Genomic DNA, 16,153 nt, shown 5'->3' with positions numbered 1-16,153 from the left:
CTGCTAAATGACAAAAATATTAAATTAATATAACGAAGTGGGGGAAACCAAACCTGATGGAAAAGTCTGAATGACCTGGAGAGACGGGTTGGCTGACAACGTCAGGAGAATGTGGGCACATCGATGAGGAAGAAGGCCATGTGGTGGTATGATTAAAATAGCTAACAATCATGTGGGGAATCGTCGGTGGCTAGTTTCATCTCGTTGATACTGTTTTGAGGTGTTTTGACTCATGTCGATGCTAATATGGCTCAAATTCGCTAGCTAACCAACAACTGTAATGATGTATTTGAGAAACAAGTGCTTCTTGTGCAAATGTATTTGTTTTCAATAAACATTTTGAGACTAAATATAGTTTACATGTCAACAATCTAAACCAACACTGTATGTTTTGCCCCATTTTTTGTGTGTTTTGTTGCTAAACAACCAACCCGTCTGCTCCCCAGGGCTTCTCAAAGTTAGGTCCACGGACCCCCAGGTACTGCAGGGGGTCCGTGGTCTGATCTCAACATCTCTCTTTCTATACACTGTATGTGGTTGTGTGCAGTGCACTGCCAAAGCCACAGATCAATAACGATCAGTGAAGAGGGAGACAGATAGGGCCCTGAGCCATACATACTGCTAATGGTCCAACAATGTCTCTGTTCACAAGAGAGAGGATGAAGCCAACACATCAGTAACACCAGCTTTGAACTGTTAGGCTACGTGTGCAGATTGTGCACACACTCAAACATTGTCCAACAATGTAAGATTGTTCTGATTGATGCATCATTCTTGCATTTCCCAACAGATTGACATGGGATTGTTTCCACTCTCCCCCACATCCATCACTACCAATCCCCAACACGGAATAATTCCAGGGGTGAATAAAGACTATGTGCACCATGGCATCTTAATTGATTCACGAGGAAGGGACAGCAATACTGTGATAATCAAATCATCCAGAATACTTTCTTCACAACGGTGGAGGCCAAGAAGCCATCACTTTAGTATTTAAAAAAACATATTTATGAGTTAGCTTTGTAAAAAGTGTTTCCTGTTGCAATTTCACTTGGATGATCTGTGTGCTTAACTGTCACCCCAGGGCTGATTTGGGGAATGATTCTATGAGCCAGAATCTAGTCAAATAAAACATTTCTGTGTTCAATCTTTACTGTAGTTTTAAATAAGCTAAATCGAGTGTATATAGGTGTACACATATATATATATATTATATTTGTAATGCCAATACCTTATTTTGAATGAAACAAATGGGCCTAGGGTAGCTAGGCTACATATTCGCAGCATGTAGCGTATCACAAGCAGGGATGTTGTTACAATGTAACAGCGGGGCAGAGCTCAAGAAGATGCAAGGTAACAATGTTGCATGTCTGAGATTCTGAGATACAATGTCGCATATCTGCAACACAATGTGTCTAGTTTGTGCACAACTGTGTATGCATGTGAGGCGGGCTAGAGTATGGTGACGCTGACACAACGCGTCTGCTAACTTCACTTTTAACGACGCACTAAAAAGACACAGAGCCCACTCTACTCCTCCTCTCTTCTGCACCCCATCATACTCACCACCACTCTACCCATCCGTCCCGAAAGGAAAGCTTTCAAAAAATTGCTCCGATTTACAATTTGCTGAGCAATAGCGGGCATGCCACGCTGCGACCGAAACAAGGATTCGAGGAGAACATGGAAAAAATGCCTTCACTTTTACAAATGCACTTTATATTTATTCATCTTTAGTCTGGAACTAAACCGCAGCGTTTCAGGTAAGAACAATATGTTGCTGTCGAATGCTTCTCGGCTTTTCATTCAAGAGTCGCAGACTCTCTTTGTTATGGCACGTTTGAATATCCACCTAAAGCTTATTTAGGTTTTGTTTTGTTTTGGGGTAGGAGACCTGGTGGGATTTTACTGGTACTTTTTAAATCTGAAATTCACTGATGCATAGGAATGCCAAGAAAGTCCGAATTCTAAGTGGAACCAGATGTGTGTGTGTCTGTGTGTGTGTGTGTGTGGCGGGGGGGGGGGGTCTTTGGAAACTTAAAATGCCATACATGTCCTACACCTCCGTGTCCTTCCTCTGTAAACTGGTATGGGACTGCCCCGCAGACAGATGTGACCCTTACATCCTGTTATACAATTATGTCCATCTCTTCTCGGTCCCCTTTTTATTCTTTCCCACTACCGTGTAGGCCTATTGCCACGACAGTGACCTCTCGCTTTTGAACACTGACTGCTATGGGTCGATTAGTAGAGATTAAATCTAGGTTTTAAAAAAAAACTATATTACATTAATGAAGACTGATAACACTAGGCTATAACAGTTCATTCTAGAAATACCACACTGCCACTCTGAAATGAAGACAAAGTAGTCCCAGTAACCAACTCGACAGTGTCGACAACTTTTCGAGGTGGGCCTAACTAAAAACTGAAATTCTCAATTCCTCCCAAGTGGAAACAGAACTTAAACATACTTGGCCGACCCTATATCACAAATCCAGAGGGAATTGAGCTTTCAACAAGATCTATTCAGTTCTTTGATATGGGGGTCTACACCGGAATATACATTGTGTGTTATGGGGTCAGAATTAGTTCACTTAGTACAAGGCAGGGGAAACAGTGTCAACAAAGCTGAGTATAATGATTCAAGGTGATGACATAAATAACACGACCATACACTGTAATTCACCGGGTTCTGTTATTGCTGTGTTATTATGTAAATGTAAATTATAGTCATTGTTTTTGTTTTCTGTGTGATTTCTCTGAGGAAAGCACAGTTGCGTCATCTCAACACAATGTCATGTAGGGCCAGATATACTGTTGTGTCTAACTGTTACACCTGCAGTGCAGATGTTACTGGGTTTGTTTGCCGACTGCAGAGGCAAGGCAGATCTCTCATTCACATGCTTTCGTTCTTGTTTTCCACCATTTCTATTTATTCTGTCTTTTAGACACTTATTCACAACCTGAGGTCTACCTGAGTGTACAGGTCTCAGAACAATCCCTCTATCCTGGGGCTCGGTCTTACCTTTAGGATCATGGAGGAATTTCAGGTCCCACCTCTGTGTCTTTGGACTCGAGCTGTACAGAAAGCAGGAAGCCAACAGCCTGATCATCCCCTAACAAATCCCCCCCAACCACCCACTAAAGGGCTGATCATCCCCTAACAAATCCCCCCCAACCACCCACTAAAGGGCTGATCATCCCCTAACAAATCCCCCAACCACCCACTAAAGGGCTGATCATCCCCTAACAAATCCCCCAACCACCCACTAAAGGGCTGATCATCCCCTAACAAATCCCCCCCAACCACCCACTAAAGGGCTGATCAGCCCCTAACAAATCCCACCCACTCACTGCTGCTTCTCCTCCCCTCCCACTGAGATGTTTCCTGGGTGGGGGCCTGCCACCGCTTCCAGTAGTGTCAGAGGATGGCCTGGACTGTCATAAAATAAATAAAAACAAACATACTAACAGGCTGGAATGTCCTCTCAATTTGTTGGTTGCTGTTTTTAGTGAACAAGGAGATGTTCTGTTTTATAAAGCTTACCCGGTAAACAAGCGTCCCCTTTCATCTCAAACATCTGTCAAAATAAGAAAAAGGTTCAAGGGACAATCCTTTGGTCCCACCACCAGACCCTCATCTAGACCTGGGGGTCTTTAACCTGATACCAGAATCTATCATCGTTGTTGTTCTTATCCAATAACATCCACCCACACTTTTACTCCAACTTTGCTTCAACATCTATGGGAGTAAAATGTTTGTTATCTCAAATGTATATTCCAATATGGTTCCCAGTCCCAGTGCCTCCATCTCTACAGTACGTCTCACCTCAGTTTCGTGTACCTCAGCCTCTATTGGACCTCTGTCCTCCAGCTCCAGTGCCCTGCTCACACCCCCACACCCAGAGAGACCTCATCAACACACCAGCCAGAGTTGGAGGAGAAGAAGGTGGTTCTGGGAACATCAATCTCTCTGGTCTTGGCTCCTTGTGTTCCGTTGTTCTTGGCTGCAGGTTTAAGCCTCTCTCTTTTGCAGCAGGAAACTGGCGTGGGTCTAAGTAGGGTGACGGGGCAGGGAGTGGGAGAGAGGGAGAGGAGGCATCAGGCTAGATGGGTGTTGTTCTGGTTGTATTTCCCCAAGGTTTAACTTTCACCAAGATTCAGTGAAGCTGTTGATCTGTGCTTTACTGTATTCACATCAAACACTTTCAATTCCGCTTCTGGAATTACATTCAAAGTTTGTCCTTTACTTGGCAGAGCCGTCTGAGGTTGAATCAGCACTTCAAAACACAGCTGCAGGGCCCAACTTTGAGCACTTTGAGAAGTTAAGAGCTTCTACTTCACAACATCAGTAACATCAGCACCCAGCTTGTTGGGTACTAGTCATGGCCTGTGGGAAATTGGTCATCCCCTAACAGGGAGTCCCAGTTTCACTGCCTTGGTAGCAACAGAAAACCGACATTCCTGTTGATGTGGCTCTTATTCTCATCACGACAGAAGACAAAATGACATCAGGCGGCTTTTAATAAAATGTATGTCTCCTAAAAACTCCTCTTACCACACCGTCGTGAGTGTTGCTAAGCCAAGCGTTAACGTGGCCACAACCATCGTTATGTAAGCCCTGTCAGGGACATCACACACCACTGGAAGCAGCGCGGCTTGCCTCAGAGCATCCGGCTTAAGTCAGTGCTGTAGATGTCCAAAATGAATTCATTGTTCTGTACAGTGTTTTGACAAATTTGGGAAGGGCGAAGTTGATCCTGTAATCTGCTCACAGCTGGGGTGGATTGCCTGTCATGGCAGAGTAGAGCCAATTAAAATAACAAATAGAAAGTTTGGATTTTCAGACCCGAGGTAGCTGGGAGCACTGCTAAATGTTTTGGCATGGACCAAAAGCTAAGAAAGATCATTGAGTTGAGAGGCATCAAAGACAGCGACTTTGCTGAGCGGTCTGCTCTACAGGGTCCATACGGTATGGCGTTAACAGGACTCAGATTGTCTTTGCTGAGCGGTCTGCTCTACAGGGTCCATACGGTATGGCGTTAACAGGACTCAGATTGTCTTTGCTGAGCGGTCTGCTCTACAGGGTCCATACGGTATGGCGTTAACAGGACTCAGATTGTCTTTGCTGAGCGGTCTGCTCTACAGGGTCCATGCGGTATGGCGTTAACAGGACTCAGATTGTCTTTGCTGAGCGGTCTGCTCTACAGGGTCCATACGGTATGGCGTTAACAGGACTCAGATTGTCTTTGCTGAGCGGTCTGCTCTACAGGGTCCATACGGTATGGCGTTAACAGGACTCAGATTGTCTTTGCTGAGCGGTCTGCTCTACAGGGTCCATACGGTATGGCGTTAACAGGACTCAGATTGTCTTTGCTGAGCGGTCTGCTCTACAGGGTCCATACGGTATGGCGTTAACAGGACTCAGATTGTCTTTGCTGAGCGGTCTGCTCTACAGGGTCCATACGGTATGGCGTTAACAGGACTCAGATTGTCTTTGCTGAGCGGTCTGCTCTACAGGGTCCATACGGTATGGCGTTAACAGGACTCAGATTGTCTTTGCTGAGCGGTCTGCTCTACAGGGTCCATACGGTATGGCGTTAACAGGACTCAGATTGTCTTTGCTGAGCGGTCTGCTCTACAGGGTCCATGCGGTATGGCGTTAACAGGACTCAGATTGTCTTTGCTGAGCGGTCTGCTCTACAGGGTCCATACGGTATGGCGTTAACAGGACTCAGATTGTCTTTGCTGAGCGGTCTGCTCTACAGGGTCCATACGGTATGGCGTTAACAGGACTCAGATTGTCTTTGCTGAGCGGTCTGCTCTACAGGGTCCATACGGTATGACGTTAACAGGACTCAGATTGTCTTTGCTGAGCGGTCTGCTCTACAGGGTCCATACGGTATGGCGTTAACAGGACTCAGATTGTCTTTGCTGAGCGGTCTGCTCTACAGGGTCCATACGGTATGGCGTTAACAGGACTCAGATTGTCTTTGCTGTTGGAGAACTGTAGAGAATGCTTGAATAACTGTAGCAAGGTTATTGAACACATGCCGTTTAATGGAAATGACAGACAATGAGTTCCCTGGAGAGAAATGAGTCCATGGAACGTTTTTTCATTCCAGACTGTTATGGATTGTGTTACGTTAATAATAGGAGTCTGACATTATAAACTCATGGAAAGGCAGACTTGTCAATGTTAAGACATTCAGTTGCTTTTTGTCTGTTGGAATCTGCCCCTCGTTTTTTTACTTCAATGCCGAAGGTGCTATTTAGAACCCAAAAGGGTTCTTCAGCTGTCCCAATAGGAGAACCCTTTGAAGAACCCCTTTTGGTTCCAGGTAGAACCTTTTCCACAGAGGGTTTTTACATGGACCCCAAAATAGTTCTACCTGGAACCAAAAAGGGTTCTTCAAATGGCGACAACTGCAGAACTGGGCTCCTGAGTGGCGCAGCGGTGTAATGGCACTGCATCTCAGTGCTAGAGGCATCACTACAGACCCATATTCGATTCCAGGCTGTATCACAACCGGCCGAGATTGGGAGTCCCATATGGCGGCCGCACGCAATTGGCCCAGCATCGTTAGGGTTTGGCCGGTGTAGGACGTCATTGTAAATAGGAATTTGTTCTTAATTGACTTGCCTAGTTAAATAAAGGTTAAATAACTAAATAAAACATTTTGGAACACTTTTCTTCTAAGAGTGCCGAGTAAAGATGTTTCCAGAGGTGCCCCATTACCAGGTGAGAAAAGGTCTTTTTGACTTCTGACTCTTTACTGCGTCACAATTAGTGGACAGCAAACAGGACTAACAACAGGTTGCTACAAGGAGACGTCTGCAGCAGTCGGCTCCAGCTGGTAATTGTATCTGATTACACTGTACAAAGCACTGCCAGTGGAGGCTCTCACAGCTCCGTGGAACCACGCAGCCATTGTGTTTTGTAACTACAGCGTTCGCAGCGTCTGGAAGCCGACCAAGGCCACAAGCTGACTATTATTTCTCAACAACGTCGCAACAGAGGTTGTGTGAGTCTTGAGAAAAACCAGTGCTACACACTGATTGAAGGTCTGCTTTTATAACAAATTTTGTAGGGACTCTTTTTGTGGAGCTTCTCCGTCGTTTTAGTGTTGGTAGTGCTGCAAGGGCGGTGTTGCTAGTTCTGTGAGAGAGCTACAGTGATTAGATGACTTGAGGATGTTTTTGTGCTACAGGCCAGGACCCCTGTTCTGTGTGTGGACTGAAGTGCCCCCATACCAGAACCATCTGATTCAGAAGGGGTTAAATGCGGAAGACACATTTCAGTCGAATGCCTCCAGCTGTGCGACTGACTTAGGTATCCCCCTTTCCCTATGTCCAGCCCAACGCCCAGTGATCTGTCCTACCTTCCCTACTTCCTGGCCCCTCGGAGGGCCCCGTGAAGGAGGAATGCTTGACGCTCTCTCTCTCTCTCTGTTTCTCTTCTCTGGACCCAGATTCACTAAGGAGAAGATTCTGTTTGTTTTGGGGTCATTCCTTTTCTCTCCTTGCTCTTTGTGTTCGCTTAACATCACAGCTGCTCTCCCCCTCCTCTCTTTCCTCCGGTCTTTCTCTCCCTTTCCATCTCTCGCCCCGTCTCTCGCTCTCTTCCACCAGTGCGCACACTTTTGAATCACCTGGCCTTAACCTCCCAATCCCCGTACTACCCCCTCGCAGGAGAATAAAAAGAAAATATTGGAGAAGAAGTGGGAATGAGAGAAAACCACACTGGGTTTTTTGGACGGCTGTTGGGTTTTCTTCCCGACATTCCAGTCATAGAGGCTGGAGTCCAGCCAGTATCGTCTAGCTAGCTCAGAGTTAAATATCTCACTTTCTCTCTACCTCCACCTCTTTTCAGTTCATACAGGCTTGGAGTGTATACAGTATACTTACTCTGGTCTTACACAGAGCCTCCAGTGGAGACCCAATGCGCATGGCACATTGACATATACATTACTACATGAGGATGAAATAAGCCAAGGTACAGTTCATGACATTTCATTGTAACTTTTTTGAGAGTTAACTGTAGGATCACTCGGTCTGGGTAAATTACTGACATAATTAAGTGAAGTAATGACATGTAATATCATCTGATATTGACAACAGAAACATCTTCAAGTCCCCCAAAACCCCCAAACCGCCCAGTCCTCATTTCGTTCTTCAGCCAACCTTCCCTCACATGACATTCAGACCACAGACTCCCCGTGAGGAGAAAGGCCATTCCAGGTCACATGTCTGAAATGGGGCAAATGTCCGAGAGTCTGACAGGAAATAACAAATACATAGACATTACCAACGTTAATAGAAGCGTGAAAAAACACGTGCAACTACATTTTCAAAGCAGCAGGCCCGTCCAATTAACACATGTCTAGACACAACCTGGGTCAATGTCTGCTTAAGTTGATACAGGTTTTAGAGCCTCCTATGGTCTTTTAAATACGCAAATTAAATAATTTCTTTCTCCAACTTTTTTGTCTGCTTCGTCATAGATGTGAGAGGAGACATGACAGTGGGCTAGGTATCGTTGTGAGGAAGCTAGCCTTTCGACAGCACCACGACCAGCTGAAATATGCTTGCTCTAACAAAGCAGGACATCCATTAACAGTGATATTGATCGTGTTCCGGCTCTCTCCACATTAGCAGCTAAAGATGGAATCATTTCTGAACAGTGTTATTGACTGTCTCCTCTCTCTCTCTCTCTCTCTCTCTCTCTCTCTCTCTCTCTCTCTCTCTCTCTCTCTCTCTCTCTTGTATCTCTCTATGTGTGTGTGTCTCTCTCTCTCTCTCTGTGTGTGTCTGTCTCTCTCTCTCTCTCTCTCTCTCTCTCTCTCTCTCTCTCTCTCTCTCTCTCTCTCTCTCTCTCTCTCTCTCTCTCTCTCTCTCTCTCTCTTTGTATCTCTCTATGTGTGTGTCTCTGTCTCTCTATCTCTCTCTCCACAGAGCCTGTGAATGGTGATGTGTTTGTGTTCTTCCATGAGGGGGCTCAGGGCTGTCTAGGGGTGCAGGGTCACTCCCTGTCGCTGTCCGAGTCCTGCGAGGATGACGCCCAGAAGTGGAAGTGGGTGACCAGGGGCCGGCTCTTCAACCTAGGCTCCTCTCTGTGCCTGGGCCTGACAACAGGCAACTACAGCTCCAGGGAGGACGCCTCACCACTGGGCGTCTACCCCTGTGACAGAGAGCCTCCAGGGGTCCGATGGACCTGGTACTGTGTCCATGTGTTGGAGAACCTCAACCTGTACATGCCGTCACCCTCGCACCCTGTCAACCCCTCCGCTAACTCCTCAGTGGTGGCCTCGGATGTCAAGCCCCCACGGGAGGGGCTCAAGTGGAGGCTCTTTGGGGACGATCAGGACCTTTGTTCTAGGGCCTATCGTGGTAAGTAGAAGAGCTTCTGCTTCTGGTTTACAAAGTCATTCCAGTGGATTACAAAGGGTTTGATGAGGCTATTTTGGTAATCTTTGTCTGATAAATTCAAGTGTAAGGAAATGACTGACATGTACAGTTGAAGTCGGAAGTTTACATACACCTTAGCCAAATAAATACTTTTAAACTCAGTTTTTCACAATTCCTGACATTTAATCCTAGTAAAACTTCCCTGTCTTAGGTCAGTTAGGATCACCACTTTATTTTAAGAATGTGAAATGTCAGAATAATAGTAGAGATAATTATTTATTTCAGCTTTTATTTCTTTCATCACATTCCCAGTTGGTCAGAAGTTTACATACACTCAATTAGTATTTGGTAGCATTTCCTTTAAATGGTTTAACTTGGGTCAAATGTTTCGGGTAGCCTTCCACAAGCTTCTCACAATAAGTTGGGTGAATTTTGGCTCATTCCTCCTGACAGAGCTGGTGTAACTGAGTCAGGTTTGTAGGCCTTCTTGCTCGCACACACTTTTTCAGTTCTGCCAACACATTTTCTATAGGATTGAGGTCAGGGCTTTGTGATGGCCACTCCAATACCTTGACTTTGTTGTCCTTAAGACATATCTCCACAACTTTGGAAGTATGCTTGGGTTCATTGTCCATTTGGAAGACCCATTTGCGACCAAGCTTTAACTTCCTGTCTGATGTTTTGAGATGTTTCTTCAATATAACCACATAATTTTCCTCCCTCATAAAGCCATCTATTTTATGAAGTGCACCAGTCCTTCCTGCAGCAAAGCAACCCCACAACATGATGTTGCCACTCCCGTGCTTCACGGTTGGGATGGTGTTCTTCGGCTTGCAAGCCTCCCCCTTTTCCTCCAAACATAACGATGGTCATTATGGTTCTATTTTTGTTTCATCAGACCAGAGGACATTTCTCCAAAAAATACGATTTTTGTCCCCATTTGCAGTTGCAAACTGTAGTCTGACTTTTTTTATAGCAGTTTTGGAGCAGTTGCTTCTTCCTTGCTGAGCGTCCTTTTAGGTTATTTCGATATAGGACTCTTTCTACTGTGGATATAGATACGTTTGTACCTGTTTCCTCCAGCATCTTCACAAGGTCCTTTGCTGTTGTTCTGGAATTGATATGCACTTTTTGCACCAAAGTACGTTCATCTCTAGGAGACAGAACGCGTCTCCTTCCTGAGCGATATGATGGCTGCGTGGTCCCATGGTGTTTATACTTGCTTACTATTATTTGTACAGATGAACGTGGTACCTTCAGGTACCAGGTATCAGGAAATTGCTCCCAAGGATGAACCACACTTGTGGAGGTCTGCAATTGCTTTCTGAGGTCTTGGCTGATTTCTATTGATTTTCCCATGATGTCAAGCAAAGAGTCACAGAGTTTGAAGTTAGGCCTTGAAATACATCCACAGGTAGACCTCAAATTGACTCAAATGATGTCAATTAGCCTATCAGAAGCTTCTAAAGCCATGCCAACATTTTCTGAAATTTTCCAAGCTGTTTAAAGACACAGTCAACTTAGTGTATGTTAACTTCTGACCCACTGGAATTGTGATTCGGTGAATTATAAGTGAAATAATCTGTCTGTAAACATTTTTTTGGTGGTTGAAAGTGGTTGGAAAAACGAGTTTTAATGACTCCAACCTAAGTGTATGTAAACTTCCGTCTTCAACTGTAATTATATAAAGTGATGGTGTTGGTTACTTGTTGGTTGACAAGTAAAATAACAGTCTTGATTTTGTTTTGGTATGGTGCAACAAGACATTAGTTTGAATCTGGTAGAACAGGGGAGTCAGCCATTTTGCAATAGAAAATACAAGTCAGAATATGGTTTGTCTCTATTTCTCCCAACAGTGGTTGTAAATGAAATGCTGAGGCAGGGTTAGTCAGCTGTGTTGCACTGTTGAGGAGGGTACAGCTGTGTCTGTTCAGACGCATGCTGCAATTTTTTTTGCCCTGGGCCTCTCTGTTGACTGTATGACTGACTGGCAGCCCGCCAGCTAGACAGCTAAGGAAAGCCCTCTCTCCCTGTGTTCGTAAACTCAAGACGTAAACAGTGGAATGCCCTTGCCCTCGCATAGACCACGGTAGAGCTGGGACATTAAACCGGAAATGATCGACACCGACCATAACAATCATTTACCGCGGGCATATTCCTGATATCGTTCATTACGATACGTAGCCTGTACTAGAGGAATGTGAAGTTTGATATGAAGTAAGTGTGTTACTGTGGGTGATTGTTAATGGGACAGTTGATGGCTACAACCGTCAGACTCGTAGTAAGTTAGTAGTTTAAAGGAAACGTTAAAAAAACGTGTTGCACATTAATAGTATAAACTATCCTTCTATTTATCATCTTCGCATCAATTCAGGCAATTTATCACAATATGGATTTTTGTCCATATCGCCCAGCTTTAGCCTACGGTATGTTAGTGCTTATGTAGGACTCAGGAGTTGAAGCCCCCTCTTAAGGGTTAGCAGTGTGGTTTTGAAGCAAAGCATTGTTTCTACTATTATTATTATTATTATTCATACATCAAATGTCATAATTTAAGTTGCATTGACAGCCTTTCTGCTGGCCTTAGTCTGTGAAATACTGTCTCTAGCCTGTCTGACTGCAATTAAAACCATATTTCCGAAAACCTAAGTCCAGAAAACGACTTCTTTACTTTCCTCCTCTATCTTTCCTCTCCTTCTTTACTTTCCTCCTCTATCTTTCCTCTCCTTCTTTACTTTCCTCCTCTATCTTTCCTCTCCTTCTTTACTTTCCTCCTCTATCTTTCCTCTCCTTCTTTACTTTCCTCCTCTATCTTTCCTCTCCTTCTTTACTTTCCTCCTCTATCTTTCCTCTCCTTCTTTACTTTCCTCCTCTATCTTTCCTCTCCTTCTTTACTTTCCTCCTCTATCTTTCCTCTCCTTCTTTACTTTCCTCCTCTATCTTTCCTCTCCTTCTTTACTTTTCTTCTCTATCATTCCTCTCCTTCTTTTCTTGCCTTTTTTTGTGGCGAGGAAAATGGGCATGTGTAACTTTGAACTGCCATTCCTCACAACTTGCTTTTGTGAAGTCAACAGGCTGCTGAATAATGAATGCCACGGACATTAGTCACCCCGCTGTGTAGCTAGCAGGCTAGCAGCTTGACACAAACCAGCCTCTGGTGGAGGAGAGTTGGGAATGAAGGAGGGAGGAAACTTTCTAGGCCTTTCCCACTTTTTTTAACACATATGCCCTACTTTCCATGGGCCTGGCTAGTTCTCTGTGTGTTTTGGTAACATCGCAAACACCCTTCTAGTCTTTCTCTGTTACAGCTCTCTCTCTACCCCTCTCTACCGCTCTCTTTCTCCCTTTCTCCCTCACCCTTTCTCTCTCTTTCCTCGCTCTTCTCTCTCTCTCTCTCTCTCTCTCTCTCTCTCTCTCTCTCTCTCTCTCTCTCTCTCTCTCTCTCTCTCTCTCTCTCTCTCTCTCTCTTCCTCACTCTTCTCTCTCTCTCTCTCTCTTTCCTCACTCTTCTCTCTCTCGCTCTCTCTTTCCTCATTCTCTCTCTCTCTCTCTCTCTCTCTCTCTCTCTCTCTCTCTCTCTCTCTCTCTCTCTCTCTCTCTCTCTCTCTCTCTCTCTTTCCTCGCTCTTCTCTCCCTCTCTCTCGCTCTCTCTCTCTCTTTCCTCGCTCTTCTCTCTCTCTCTCTCTCGCTCTCTCTCTTCCCTCTCTCTCTCTTTCTCCACCGTGTCTTGGAGAGTTGATTTGCGTTTTCCCCCTGCTGCCCTTTCCTTCATACCCCGCCATCCAGTGGAATGCAGAGGCTACCGTGGCAACCCCTGGGCTTTTTGTCAAACTGTGGAGATCAGGTTTCATTCAAAGTAATGTTCATTCACCTCTCAAAATACAAGTTTAGTTTATACATGGCAGTCTCATAATAGACTGGAAAAATAACTAAAACAGCTGCTTATAAATTAAACTAATTATTTTATTATTTTAGAGAAGGTTTTTTGGAAGGAGTATCCATTCTACCCTTGTCAATTGCTAGTGAAAATTACTTTTTCTGGCATACTTTTTTTAGTTTGAGACAGTGTATTGAGTTTTCAAAAGCTTTGTCCTCAGTTATCTATTTTTCAGTTGAAAATTGTTTGATTGTTTTTCCATTTATCTGGTCTATTTTGGTTTATTGTTTACATCTGATGAGCTTTCCCATAACTTTTGGACCAAAATCGCACTTTGGCGTGTGTTTTCATTTCCTGTAATATATCTAGTATTTATTTCTCATGTTTTATTGCACGTCTTTGAGTACACATATTTGTTTACTCAGTAAAACGGTCCACACAAATCAATATGGGACAGAGAGTGGAGCTTCAGTGCTTCCTGGGATGTGAAGTCTTTCCATTCTGTGCCTTTGCAGAGATCTATACTATCCAGGGGAACTCTCACGGTCGCCCCTGCTACCTGCCCTTCATGTACGATGGCCAGTGGTTCCACAACTGCACCAGTATTGGCAGAGAGGACGGTCACCTGTGGTGTGCCACCACATTCGACTATGCTAAGGACGAACGCTGGGGCTTCTGTCCTGTTAAGAGTGAGTCCCCCCCCCCCCCACACACACACCACAGACGCTGTTTCTTTATGACTTTTTCCCCTTGCAATGATCTCTGTTTCTCCCCCCTCCCCCCCCTCTCTCTCTCTCTCTCTCTCCCCCCTGCCAGGCAATGACTGTGAGACGTTCTGGGACACAGACCCCCTGACAGACAGCTGCTACCAGTTCAACTTCCAGGCCACCCTGTCATGGAGCGAGGCTCGCATCAGCTGCCAACAGCAGAGGGCTGACCTGCTCAGTATCACCAAGCTGCATGAGCAGACCTACATCAACGGTAGGAGGCCAGAGGAGAGTCTAAAATGCAGTCCTCTGTGCTACAACACGGGAGTGCTTTTCCCCCGTATTCTCGGTTTGATGGAAATGTGTTTATAGGTGTGTTATGAACTGGTAATAAACATTATTGGTAAACAACTATGTATTAAGCATTTATAAGACATTTAAAAGGATACCTTAAAATCAAGTGTTACCATCTCTCCCCAACTTACCTCTTCTCCAATAGTTTTAAAGAGGTAGAGTGTGTTCTTGTCTCGGGTTTATATGAGGACATCTTAGGTTTTTAAGAGAAGTCTCTCCCTGCTGCTGTAGGTTTGCTGACTGGTTACAGTGCTGCTCTGTGGATCGGTCTGAATGACCTGGACATCAGCGGAGGCTGGCAGTGGGCTGACTCCTCCCCGCTCAAATACCTCAACTGGGAGAATGGTGAGAGAACACTGCCTTTAACCCAACCCAACCTCAACCATCCTCAACCATCTGTTTAACCCAACCTCAACCATCCTCAACCATCTGTTTAACCCAACCCAACCTCAACCATCTGTTTATCTCAACTCAACCTCAACCATCCTCAACCATCTGTTTAACCCAACCTCAACCAACCTCAACCATCTGTTTAACCCAACCTCAACCATCCTCAACCATCTTTTTAAGCCAACCATCCTCAACCATCTGTTTAACCCAACCCAACCTCAACCATCCTCAACCATCTGTTTAATCCAACCCAACCTCAACCATCTTTTTAACTCAACTCAACCTCAACCATCCTCAACCATCTGTTTAACCCAACCTAAACCATCCTCAACCATCTTTTTAACCCAACCTCAACCATCCTCAACCATCTGTTTAACCCAACCTCAACCATCCTCAACCATCTGTTTAACCCAACCCAACCTCAACCATCTGTTTATCTCAACTCAACCTCAACCATCCTCAACCATCTGTTTAACCCAACCTCAACCAACCTCAACCATCTGTTTAACCCAACCTCAACCATCCTCAACCATCTTTTTAAGCCAACCATCCTCAACCATCTGTTTAACCCAACCCAACCTCAACCATCCTCAACCATCTGTTTAATCCAACCCAACCTCAACCATCTTTTTAACTCAACTCAACCTCAACCATCCTCAACCATCTGTTTAACCCAACCTAAACCATCCTCAACCATCTTTTTAACCCAACCTCAACCATCCTCAACCATCTGTTTAACCCAACCTCAACCATCCTCAACCATCTGTTTAACCCAACCCTACCTCAACCATCCTGTTTAACCCAACTTCAACTATCCTCAACCATCTGTTTAACCCATCCTCAACCATCTTTTTAACCCAAGCCAACCTCAACCATCCTCAACCATCTGTTTAACCCAACCTCAACCATCCTCAACCATCTTTTTAACCCAACCCAACCTCAACCATCCTCAACCATCTGTTTAACCCAACCCTACCTCAACCATCCCGTTTAACCAACTTCAACCATCCTCAACCATCTGTTTAACCCATCCTCAACCATCTTTTTAACCCAACCCAACCTCAACCATCCTCAACCATCTGTTTAACCCAACCTCAACCATCCTCAACCATCTGTTTAACCCAACCTCAACCATCTGTTTAACCCAACCTAAACCATCCTCAACCATCTTTTTAACCCAACCTCAACCATCCTCAACCATCTGTTTAACCCAACCTCAACCATCCTCAACCATCTGTTTAACCCAACCCCAACCATCCTCAACCATCTGTTTAACCCAACCCTACCTCAACCATCCTGTTTAATCCAACTTCAACCATCCTCAACCATCTGTTTAACCCATCCTCAACCATCCGTTTAACCCAACCCAACCTCTGCCATCTGTTTACAACACCAACACCACAGACTACACAGATAA

General features: G+C 44.8%; 1 protein-coding gene across 2 annotated transcripts in view; it reads left to right on the top strand.

The window, feature by feature from the left end:
- Positions 1-1,532: 1,532 nt before the first annotated feature.
- Positions 1,533-16,153, top strand: part of LOC124016094 (C-type mannose receptor 2-like) — a 40,949-nt gene continuing 26,328 nt past the window's right edge. For both annotated transcript variants that reach the window (XM_046331620.1, XM_046331619.1), the window contains exons 1-5: positions 1,533-1,763; positions 8,956-9,390; positions 13,801-13,974; positions 14,102-14,266; positions 14,578-14,691. In XM_046331620.1, coding sequence (XP_046187576.1) covers positions 1,646-1,763; positions 8,956-9,390; positions 13,801-13,974; positions 14,102-14,266; positions 14,578-14,691 — 1,006 coding nt within the window. In that variant the 5' untranslated portion in view covers positions 1,533-1,645. The remainder of the gene's footprint in view (positions 1,764-8,955; positions 9,391-13,800; positions 13,975-14,101; positions 14,267-14,577; positions 14,692-16,153) is intronic.

This window comes from Oncorhynchus gorbuscha, linkage group LG26 (genome assembly GCF_021184085.1).
Source record: "Oncorhynchus gorbuscha isolate QuinsamMale2020 ecotype Even-year linkage group LG26, OgorEven_v1.0, whole genome shotgun sequence".
Lineage (NCBI taxonomy): Eukaryota > Metazoa > Chordata > Actinopteri > Salmoniformes > Salmonidae > Oncorhynchus > Oncorhynchus gorbuscha.
This window is presented reverse-complemented; position numbering and strand designations above follow the sequence as displayed.